The sequence below is a fragment of the Nelumbo lutea genome, chromosome 3, assembly GCF_056320005.1.
Source record: "Nelumbo lutea isolate HS-2025 chromosome 3, American lotus-T2T, whole genome shotgun sequence".
Classification (NCBI taxonomy): Eukaryota; Viridiplantae; Streptophyta; class Magnoliopsida; order Proteales; family Nelumbonaceae; genus Nelumbo; species Nelumbo lutea.
Genome location: NC_142686.1, coordinates 20,705,590 through 20,717,818, shown reverse-complemented (window position 1 = coordinate 20,717,818; position 12,229 = coordinate 20,705,590). Strand labels below are relative to the sequence as shown.

General features: G+C 36.4%; 1 protein-coding gene across 2 annotated transcripts; it reads left to right on the top strand.

The window, feature by feature from the left end:
• Nucleotides 1–3,499: 3,499 nt before the first annotated feature.
• Nucleotides 3,500–10,177, top strand: MIS12 (minichromosome instability 12 (mis12)-like protein). 2 transcript variants are annotated; one of them, XM_088979573.1, is made up of 8 exons: nt 3,500–3,661; nt 3,762–3,940; nt 4,078–4,135; nt 5,392–5,511; nt 7,183–7,278; nt 7,380–7,518; nt 9,690–9,827; nt 9,939–10,177. In XM_088979573.1, the coding sequence occupies exons 2-8, from the start codon at nt 3,819–3,821 to the stop codon at nt 9,995–9,997; spliced, it is 732 nt and encodes a 243-aa protein (XP_088835699.1). In that variant the 5' UTR covers nt 3,500–3,661; nt 3,762–3,818; the 3' UTR covers nt 9,998–10,177. The 2 variants fall into 2 exon arrangements, with proteins under 2 accessions (XP_088835699.1, XP_088835700.1); XM_088979574.1 differs by lacking the exon at nt 7,183–7,278.
• The last annotated feature ends 2,052 nt before the right edge of the window (nt 10,178–12,229 follow it).

Here is a 12,229-nt window from a genome sequence, read left to right as displayed (position 1 = left end):
AAGCTGAAGAAATTTCTAAAAATAGCTTAATCGGAATGTCACTTTATTGGCTCTATAAAATGGTATTTGTGCTTTCTAAGCTTTTGATCAAACATATTTTCTAGCATTGCGAGATAGGCCCCACACATAAATCCGTGGAACTGTGAAACCGTGTTTGGTAAAAAGTAAGGAAAGCCAAAAATAGGCCTACGTGAGCCAAGAAATCAATCAATGTTAACCATCCCAAATGTTGTGAAATTTTTTTTCACAACATAGATTTATGACATGGGCCTACAGTCTGCCGTACAATGCGAAAAAGCCATTGCATTAAGGCCTTCCCAACTCACAAGCATGCTTTGGATTCCACTGAACAACGATAGATTTTACTGACATGATTTTGAAAACCAGACCGGATTATATGGTTGGATTGGACCGGTTGACTTAAGACCAGATCATGGATTTGGGTCTGGTTTTTGGACCCAAAACCGTCTAATTGAGATCTGGACCAAATGGTTGGACTGTTTGACATAGGAATTGGTGGGTAGTATTTTTTTTTAGTTATTAATCAGTTCTATATAATAGATTTAAAACATAACTAATTAACCAATTATTTATTAACTTAATCAAAACTAACATGATTATAAATGACATATATAATTAATTAGCTATTTGATGGAGGGTGATTTGGCCCGACCTCATAATAAGAGGACACGTGGACATGACTCGATATAAGTGACAAATCAGCATAACGAGTTCGGTACAACTCAGTGTAACGAAGTTGTCGACCTAGTTTGACAGCCCACCTAAAGTGGCAACTCGCTAAAGATGATACTCCGTTGTCCCAAGCTACGACTCCCCCAAGTAGGAAGCACCCCGAGCTAAGATTCCCACTAGGGAGAATCCCGAACTGAGGACACTTCGGGTTAAGCCCGTCAGCTCCCTAACATAAGCTCACTCCTGCCTAAGGCTGCCTTAGGGACCCGCCTCGGAGAAGCACCTCAGCGCATCACCAACAGCTCGGTGTAAGGTTGCTTGCTGCAAAGCAGTTCAGCGTAAGGTAGCTTGCTGCGGGGCAGTTCGGCGTATCATGGAAGATTTTCTGTCTGACAACCGTACTTGCCAAACTTGGAGATTGCACCCACATCTCTCGTATGGCGGCGTCGTGCCTGCCAACCCTGGAGGCTGTTAGGATCATACTCTGCAGCAGCCACCTTTGCCCGACAGCTCAGCTCTGACAAACAACGACCAACCACTCTAAGCCGTTATTTGACAACAGATTGCCGCGACCGAGATTTGGATGCAGTTACACCTGACAGGTCAGAATCCTAGTATATAAAGACCCCGACCCCTAGGGGTGAAGGTATTACATGATCATCACTCTTACCTCTTTCATTTCTCTGCATTCTCTTTTTTGCTCTCCCAATTTACTAACTTGATCGTCGGAGTATTCCCGCCGGGTGAACCCCCCCGGGATCCTTCATCTTCTTCCTCTCAGATGCCTCTCGTCCGTCGCCAGTTAGGAATAGAGCCACTTCTAGTATGAGTGACCAGATCACTTACCATCACTATTATTATAATTAGGAATGGACACGGATTACTTGTTGAAAGCTCGATATGGCTCAATTTAAAGTTTTAAACGAAGCTTTGAATCAATCTCAAGTCTAATATGTAGGATAGTTTGCTAATTTAGCAAGCTTCGCTTATGAGGCAGGCTTGCAAGCCTGAACAAGTTTATATTATATATGCATATTGTCTATGATTTCCCAAACCCGAGGCGTCCAAATTGCATTTCTAAAGAGCACTTGCAAATAAGTATTATTCATACGTGATATCTGGTATTTGGATTTACTTTTTATAACCCGCATGAAACCCAATACAAGCATATGGTTTATGCAGTATAAATATTTTGCTTGTTGTTAGAGATTTTTTTTGTTTGAATCATTTATTTATTTGTTTGATGGTTCAATCTGCATTGGTTGAACGTTGGGCTGGGATTTAAAACCATGGTTTTTAAAACTGAACCGGTTAGGGGTTCGGTTATTGATTCGAACATTTCGATTGTTTGATCTGAATGATCCCGACAAAAAAAATAAAAGATAAAAAAAATGAAAAATGGTCAAAACCGTTCGAATGATTAATCGGCCGGTTCAACAATTTATTGACCAAAATCAACGATTTTAGAAAAAAATAGAACTGATCAGGTGATCGGTTCCCGCTTTTTCCGGTCCGATCCAATTTTGAAAACCATGTTTAAAACAATGACTAAGAGTCATTGGAAGCAACCTATGAGGAGTTCCTATATGTGATAAAGTCAGAAAAGATACTAAGTTAGTTTCGTTACATGTATAGGAGACTATTGGTGGCATGTATAAAAAAAAGCCATATTGCAATTTGCAAGTTGAAGGGGCTAAATAGGAGTGCAAATGGATTGGGTATGATCCAATCCGAAATCCGATCACATTTTGTTGAATTTAGATCTCCCAGTTCAGATCATTGGGTCAGATTGGATCAGATCGAATAATAAGATCTGAAAAAAAAATCGGATTGGATTTGGATCATCCTATCTAATCGAAGATATTTATAAATACAGTATTTATATTGTATTTTTTATTATATTATTTTTTTTATAAAAACATGTATATATATGATCAAAATAGCTTGAAAGATATATATTTGTATTTTTTATTTAAATTGTTATATTTTATTTTATTTTAACAATTTATTTATTTAAAAAATCAGAACTAATCGAATCAAATCCGAATATATGACACTCTTACCAGATTCGAATTCAAATCCATGCTTTTGAATCGAATATCTCCTTAATAGTGTTGGATCGGATTCGGATATATCCTATTTCGAATATGATCCCATCCATTTGCATCCCTAGATATAAAAGACCAACGGTAAGCAAAAAATAATAAAAGTCAAATTATTACAAAATGATTTTAACACTCATAACTTGTACAATTGATTTAACATTAAACAAAATAGAATGACGAAACATAATTCAATCCACCACATGTAGTTGAGATATAATGCTTGAATGACGACGTTGATGAATAGAGACTCTCTAGCACTTTACTCACTCCTAATTAGCTAATGGGGTTAACAATGAAGTTGTATATGAACCATTTCTTTTAAAGCATAGAAGATGAATAACTTGTGTCCCTCCTTGAGAGGAAGCATTGAGAGCTAGGGTTTCAGGCATGGTTCGAACTTCGAAGTATTGATCGCGATATTCTTTCAGCGTGCATATGATGAGTTTCCAAAGGGCAATATTCATTTTTTTTTTTAACATGTTCAGTCAGTCTAGTATTTCATAGACAGATACGTTAAGGCCTTAGGGGGGATTTCAAAATCAAAAGGGCAAAATGGTCTTAAAATAGTAGTTTGGAGTTTTACAGATGTATAAACCTGCACATGACACTCACGTGAGAATATTTCATGTAATTTACCTAAGTAGAGGGTGGTTATATGTAATTTACCCTTTCTTTTATAGGGGAACCATATGATGTGGAGTGGTTGATGTTTTATAAATGATAATGATAGGCTTTTCAAATTCGGGAGTCGAGCGAGGCAACAAACAAACAGGACCCTCGGCGGGAAATAAGAAAGCTCACCATCCAAAGTCGAAAGACTCGAAACCAGTCCTGAATCGAATCAAATCGAATCGAAGGCCTTTGTACTTTTGTTCTTCCCTGAAGATCTTTTTCCTTTTTCGTTGGTTAATTCGTTTTCCAGTCGCTGAAGTGAATTTCATCTTTACTTGCTTCTTGATTCAGAAGGATTTGCAAAAGAGAGAACACGAACCAGCTCTTCTTCATCAACAAGAATCGTTAATGGAAGGAAGTAAGAGCGAGGCGATCTTCGACTCCTTGAATCTGAACCCCCAGCTCTTCATCAATGAAGTTTTGAATACGGTTGATGACATGGTTGATGGGGCTTTTGAATTCTACGAACAGTTCATCTTCTTTTCCTTCTTCATTTCAAGCTGTTAACTTTTTTTTTTTTTTTTAAATTGAATTCTTTCTGTTTCTCGATTTATTTCTGGACTGCCGGAGTTGAAATTCTCTGTCATTCGACTTCGCGTTTCTACAGGCAGGCATTAACATTTTTGGGCAATGCGGGTGAGGATAAGTCGGTCGAGTTGAAGAAGGTAGCTTCTGTGGCTTTATGCTATTCAATTAAAAAACTGTTCCATTTTTGTTGCTTTAACTTGTAAATTTGAATGCGCCACTTTTTAGGTGTTAAATTGGAAACGTGTTTCTGAGAATAATCGCGATATTTTTGTTCAGGTTTTGTAGTAATTACTTTGAACACCTGTGCATAAATAATGTGAAATAGCAGGTTATCTAACATGCTTGCAAAAGAAACGAGTTACATTAGTCATGAGGAAGAGGTTTTCGATTAAAGATAAATAGTTAAAATTTCAGACGGCGTGGAGCAGCTTCGCTCCCATTTAGGTTGTTGGATGAGTTTGTGTTGCTCTTTCATCTTGATGGGATATATATTATAACTGACGCTAATTCACATCTGTACCAAGGAGTCATAGTGTCACACTTGTATCGGTTACCTTGGGCAAAGTCATGACCAGGTACTTACACTGATCTCTAAATATATGCTGCCAATAGACATATTCTAGAATTTTGTATAGTTTAATGGAATTGGAAATTCGTAACGGTTCTCTCACTGGCATAGAAGTAACTTCCTGGTTACTGTACTATCTAGTTCAATGAAAAATATCCCACAATATAAGGAGCAAGCTAGCTTAAAAAGAAAATACTCCATTTGGATGTAGTCTCCAGAACTAGTCAATCAACTTGGATAGATCTGATTAGATTTCAAGTTGTCAAATTTAGATGAAGCTTCTACTGAATTTATGTTAGTCTAGGTTTTTAAGCCTCAGACATGATTGGTGCATATGCGTCCTTCTCAAATGGGAGACTGCAAACTTCAGTCTGATAACTTCAGCCTATATGTCTTTCTCTCTTCTATTCCTAGGTTTATGTAAAATTAGAGGTAATTAGGTGAAAATTGGAGCTATTAATTTAGTTGAGGAATTAGCCATTTAGTCAATAAGAGAACAAAGCCATGTTCTACTTCTGGAGCTATTATTCTATAAAAAATTCAGAAATTTTTTCTACTACTTTTGGCAGCACCTAAGATAGAGAGTTAAGCTCATAACTTAGATATTTGCATGCCCAATTTTTTAGGAAAAGAAAAACAAGTGCAAATATTTCTCTATAGATCTACCAGGGACCCATTTCCAAAACAACATTTATATGCTTTTCTTCTTCAAGCACTGATCCCTGAGAATTTTAAACTTTTTCTAAGCTAATATCTGCCTTGTTTTAAAGTTTTTATAAGATGTATTCTATTTGCTTTCTTTTGACACATGATTTTTCTGTGTAGGGTATTTCCTATATCCAGAATATTATTCAATCAGGGCTGGACAAGCGACTGGATATGTGGGAAAAATACTGCCTCCGACACTGTTTTGTTGTTCCTGAGGGATTCTCACTACCAAAACTTGTATGTTCACATTTCTTGAAAGGCTACCATGGCCATGTCTAGTTGTATTCTTTTAGGCTTATAATTTACTCATAAGATCATCTTTCCTCATTTGAGGCAAGTACCAAGAAAATATTTGTGATAGCTTATGGTGCCATGAAAGAAAAATCACCTTTAAAAACTTTTTGAAGTAAAATTTCTGTTGGAAGTTTTCTGATAGTTCTTTGAATACAGTCCATATCTTAAAACACTGCCTCACTTTGTGGCATTTTTCATACTCTATATCACCATGATGAGATAGACTTTGGATACAAATGTTGCTGGATCTATAATATTGGTTTTGGTTTGGAGGGGTTGATCTCAGCTTTCTGCAGCTACCTAACAGCAAAAGTCTGAAATGGTTTCCTACTTGCTAAAACTATTTGTGGGAAGTGATGTTCTGCTGCAAGTACTACTAGCATCTTTAAGTTGTGCAACCTTTACTCAAACCTGTAATACATATAGAAAAGAGGAATTGCAATAAGTCAGACATTTGGTCATACTCTCCCCAAAATTTGCATTCATTCATGCCATATATATTTGTCATACTTGTCACAAGATCCGAACTCTTTCATCCAGTTTACTACTAGTTCCTTCACATAAAGGGGAAACTGATTACACATAAAAACAATTAGAAGTGATCCTTTTAAAGGTTGTCTGTTTGGCCACTTGGTTACTATTTACGGATATTTTGAACATTTTCCGATATTAAAAATGCATGGGAAAGAAATCGAGGAAAAAGATAAAAGGAAAAATGTAAGTGATGCTTTCTGTATTTCAACATTTGATGTATTGGACATATTCTACTTTTTTTCCAATAAAACTCGTGATTTTTTGTCAGTAACTGAATTTATTTTGAAAATCAAGGGGATTTAAGAGTTTTATATTTCTCTCTTGAACAATTTACCAAACTTCACAAATTTTCTATCTTGCACAACTTACCAAAATATCTGAAGCAATGGTCATCAGATGTATGTTGTGAACTTTGGTAAGTTGAAAAATTAAGGTTACCTTGTATTCATCTCTGGCTGTTACTCTCTGGAAGACATCAACATCCCCGATAATTTTCAGAGTTTTTGAAAACAAGTTGTTAGGAGGAATAGATTCCCTTCCCTATTCATGAAAGGATATGCACTATATTTTCTCTTCCACAGGGATATATGGCAGTATATGCCCTTCAAGTGAAGCAGAGACATGTTTGACTAGCTTCCAGTCCAAGATATAAAGAGATAAACCTAACTTAACACTTCTCTAAATAGTTATCAAGGATAAACAGTCTATAGAATGAAGTTAATAACATTTTATATGGTGCTTGGTTAATTTTGGATTGCCTATAATGGATATAGATGATTTCATGAGGTATATGACAGCTTGAGAAGATTGTAGACGATATTCAATATTTTAGTTATTTGCACCAACTAACACCCAAAAGGCCATTAATCAATGTCGGTCACCTGACTTTGGCATTTTCTTTTTTTGCATAAAGTGGACACCCTCAGACTCAAACCTATGTTCTCACGCTTGTCAGCCCAAGCTTTTACCATTACACCAAGTAGTGGCCCCTGTTGCAATATACTAAGGAACTTCCCTTTATGTATGTTTTCTGTGTATATTTTATAGCTAAAGGTTGTTTCTCTAAATGTCATTTTTTAGCAAGAGTCTGCTGGGGAAAGTACCATGGGCCAAGATTCTCAATGTGATGGAGATCTTGATTCTCAATTACAATCCTTAAGAGAAAAGCTTTTTGTGGTAATGAACACCATATAATCTTAGTAATTGGCATTACTTTATGGTTTTTCCTTTTCTTTTATCATCTGCAATTTTTCTTTCAATGACAAGTGGCTGTTCAGGTGGGAAATGAAGGTGCTGAGCTGTACAGAGAGCTTCAGGAACTTGAAACGCAGTCTGTTCTAAGCAAAAGCTGTGTTATGTCCCTTAAGGAGGCATCACAGCTATTTGAACAAAATTCTGTGAATGATACAGTTAAAGGTATACAGTATTTATGCTGAACTTAAACTGCTATATGAGGCCTGCTTTTTAGTTAAATTATTGAGAAAATATTTCTCTGCTAAGCAACAAGATTAGGTTTTAGGAAAATGATGGACAAAATAACTTGTCCATAGGAAATATTCTGAGATCCTGTAATATCTTTTCCACTTATAGTAGGCCTTGAAGCAGTGTAAAACTGTAAAATTTTAACAGAATTGTTGAAAAATTTGGATTTCATTCCAGTTCTGAGGGTCACAAACATATAAGAAAATTTCATGGGGTTTAGGATTATTTCTTCAGGGCACTAAATTTAAGCTGTTTTCCCCCAGTATGGCGAGGAATGTCTAGAGAGCTGGTGTCTAGAGGATTTGAATAGAGAAGGCAAGAAAACACGGGGAGTTCCAGTTGCAATTTTTTGGGCAATTTGGACAGAATGCAATTCAAATTTACTTGAGAATGATGCTTACCAGGAAGATGAAATGTTAAGAAAACGCTTACCTATGTCTTATGGTTGCCAGTGGCAGTTCTGTCCAGGAATATTGCTTTTCAGAATTTTCTTTTGGTTAATACTTCACTTGGATAAGGGAGGAGCCTGTATTTTTGTTTATTTGTTTGACAGATCTTTTTTTGGATGTGCAGTCACTCAATGTATAGTGTTTGGGAGAAGCTTAGTTTTATGACTCTCCCCTTGTTCTCATTTTACTGAATACTTTTCCTTTTTTAAAAAAAATCCATGTATTTTGGTAACAAGGGAAAATCTATGATACCGGGAAGGCATGGTACTGGAAGAGATGACCAATCAAAGCACCCCCGTGAGTTTGATGAATACCACCTGATTGGTCACCTCTTTTATTACACCGGTTGATTGGCTATAAGTTTTTTCCGATATGATGTGTTTCCAGTATCATAGTCAAACCTTGGTAAACAAATGGGACAAAATAAGAGAGAGAGAAGTGAAAAAATAGGAAACATAAGAAAGTAGAGATAAAATAGGCAAAATAGGGAGAACAAAAATAGAATGTCAAATAAAATATTTCCTATTTGTTTTCCCCTATTTTTTTTAAGAAGATTGAAATATTGACAATATTTCAATAAAAATTAAAAAAACCTAGAATGAAGTAAGACTTGTAAACTTTAACTTGAAGAGTGCCATTATAAATGGATCTTCTTCTCATGTGGCTTATGACTTATAAAATACTCCAGATTAAGTATATGGAACTTGGTAGTTTACATTATTCATTTTGTGAAATTACCTTTTCTTGTGGTAATCTTCCTTGCAATTTTATGATGGTACTGGCTAGGACATGGACTTCTCTTGGTAACAACTCATAGTAATGAGTCTGGCTATGACATGAGCTTCTCTTGGTAATAGCTCATAGTAATGAGTTCCTTATGCACGCATTACAATCAAATAGCAGAAAAGTCTATGCTTCTTCTAAGACAGAGACTTGGAATGAGCAACTGCATAAGCTTTACTAGTTCCATTATGAACTTTATACTCATCTGTTATGGTTTTGAAAATTCGATTGCTCTGGAGGTTGCATAAATCAACAAAACATTCTATGGATGTCTAAGATGAGGTACATTTTTCATTAATCCTTGTAATCCTTTACTTTCTTAGGAGGTTATGTTTGCCAGTTGGATGAGTTGATTGTTCACATCTCCTGAGTTACATGGTTAAATCTTTTGCCAAAAGCTGAGAGTTTATTGAACCCTTTATGCAAGACACAGAGCTAATCTGCTTTATGGAACTGGTATTACTTGGTGCTCTTGGCAATTCATTCAGATGGAGTTTGTAATGGATGAAGCAAGTAGGTTGTTCAATTGTTTCATTGTTTAATCCCCCGGTCCCAACCCAAATTGAGATTGACTGAATTTTATGCAGATTCAACTGTTTGCTAAGATACCCTTAGTTTTGTACTCTAGTCTGAGGTGTCGGTCTTTCTTCAGCATCTTCCACTTTTGGCCCTGCTTTTGACCTTTCATTCCACCAAGTCAATGGAATTGCATTTTGTTTACTATTTCAATTCTAAGTTTAAAACTAAATATGATGGTTCTTCCATATGATGAAATGTTGGCATCTAACTGAAAGTTTTTGGCTTTATGCAACAGAATTCAATGTTCAGAAATTTCTAGAAATCAATCTTAATATAGACCATTATGTCCTGCAGAAATGGCAAGAACTGCATCTGAACTCCATGTGAAAATGGAGAAGTTGAAGATCAAAAGAATGGAGGAGATTGGACGCTACAGAACAGGGAGGATATACAATCCAGAGAGAGATGAGTCTTTGATGGATCATATCAACGGTAATATATACTTCAGTAAAAACCTTTTCTGGTTTTTGAGGATATTTGCTAGGGGACAAAATCAATAAGCATGTGTTCCCGTGTTAAGAAAATTTTATTTTGGTTTTGTAGGTCTATGCAATGCCAAGTTGGAAGATCTTCAGGAGTTTGCAGCTGACTTGAACATTTAAAGACAAGACGTATGCTAAGTTACGTTTCAATTTCAGCTAACCACATGTATATTGTGCTTTAGTTCAAGTTGTGTGTGTCGAGAAGAAATGAATCAAATCTGTTAATCTTCTACATTTTTATTAATTTCAATTGAGTACTGAAATAAAAATTGGTTTTCCATGAACTTCGATAACAGAAAATTGCTTTCAAAGGTTGAAGAGGTCAAAAGAGTCCAATATAATTCATTAATTTGATTGTGTGTTCGATGCATAACATGCTAGATTCAGGGTATGAATTCTTTCTTTCTGCTAGATTGTACCTGTAAATTTAAGAGCTTCACCATCTGTTCATAAATGAATGGTGATGTTTACCTGTCCAGGTTACACGACAGGTTCTGTTCATTTACAGGGGCTGTAAAAGCTGACGACGTTGAGTTTAAGAAACTCAATGGCAATTGGCAACTGGCAACAAATTAATCATGGAAAGTGGAAACAAGTCAGAGCGTAAAATTTATTTGAACTTGATATTTGTGAATTTTGAGACAACTACATCAATGAGAGAAAGCTCTTCCTGGAAGAAGGCTTACAATGTCAATGACTGATTCTCTAAGAGAATCCGGGAAAATTAAAATGAGGAAAAAGTGAATGAAGCAGCAAAAAAATTTCATGGACGGGGTTACGAAAGTGTTAACTTTCATTTGTTCATCCCAGTTGCATCTTTAACAGCATCCACAGCTCCCTGTGCCTTGGCCTTCAATTGCTCACCAGCCTACATGTTTAAAAACGCTAATTCTTAGCAAAATCAAACTAAAGAAAAAAAAAAACTTGAATGATACATCCTTGCTGTTGATTGTACACAGTACAGTAATACAGCAATACACCTAGTGTTAGGCTGTAACCTGTAAGCTGCACTCTACATATTTGTGCAGTACTGTTTGGTATTGCACCTTGTGCAATATTTTGTAACGAAGAAGAGCACAAGGTGCAACATCGTAGAGCTCAGGATTTTTCGGTTGCCAGTTAGAAGCACCTCAGCCTCCTCCCATCCCATCAATCTAGACTGTTCACCCAAGCAATGCTGTTTCTGGGTTATGGGCTTTATGGCCTTATGGGTGGTCATCAATTGAGTGGTCCAATAAGAAGGGTGTCCAGGGATTTCCCCCAGTAAATTCAATAATGAGAATAACCTCTTGGCATGATTCCTTGGCAGATTGGGCAGCATTGGCTGCTTTGTCCATCAATCCATCCTTCTGGACCTGTTTGGCAAGGATCATCAAACCAATCACTAACATCATCAATCGATTATATAGAAATAGAAGAAATCACCCTAAAAAGATGACAACATCATCTATCATGCATCATTCAGGAAATAGGCAAGGTGGGGCTTGCTGACCTGAGCTTGGCCCTTGGCCTCACCAGCTTGGTAGCTAAGGTTTTGAGATGCGTCAGACATCTTTGTTTTCTCCTTCCTTTTGGCTTCCTGGGCAACAATAGACACCAAATTAGCTATCTCATTCGACGATCGATGCAAAACCAAGCAATGGCAGAAGGCTTTATAGGTTGTATCTCCAGGCCCTTTAATGGACACGTCATGGATATGTAATCAAACCATGACAAGTGGCACTGCCTTAAACATCTAGCAGAAATTTCAGTCCTTTGACAAGGATTTGTTAGAAAAAATTCTTACAATTCAACCTTCAAATGCAGTTCCAAGTTTCAAGGGAAATTTGACATTTTCGTTGCGCTTGGGCCCCAAACAACCTGTTGAATCAGGTAGTTTGTCAATTCTAATGATGCTTTCGACTGAGTAAAAGAGGTTCGAGACTCTGGTTCGATTATTTTGGATTTGGATGATGTGTTTTTATAAGGAGATTGGGTTGGAATTTAAAAATTACATCTAATTATTAATAATCAGATTAGATGGAGATTTAACTTATTTAATTCAAGATCCAGGTTTAATTAAACCTTATTTAACGGGATCAAAATGTAAGTGTGTGCGTATGTGTGTATACGTATGCATGCATGTTTTTTTTTTTTTAATCTATATGACAAAAGTGATTAATTTTTTATATATGTTTTATAAAAATGATGGGACAGATTTGGATTGAATCAGAAAATCAGAAGTTCAAGTCATATTCATGATTAGGGTACTTGGTAGGGGTGTATCAAGCTTTATCAGCCCTCACTCCCCCTTTTTTTTAATGAACCTGGTTAAGAGGGATCGGTGTAAGGCCCTTCTACCTAGGGGTGCTG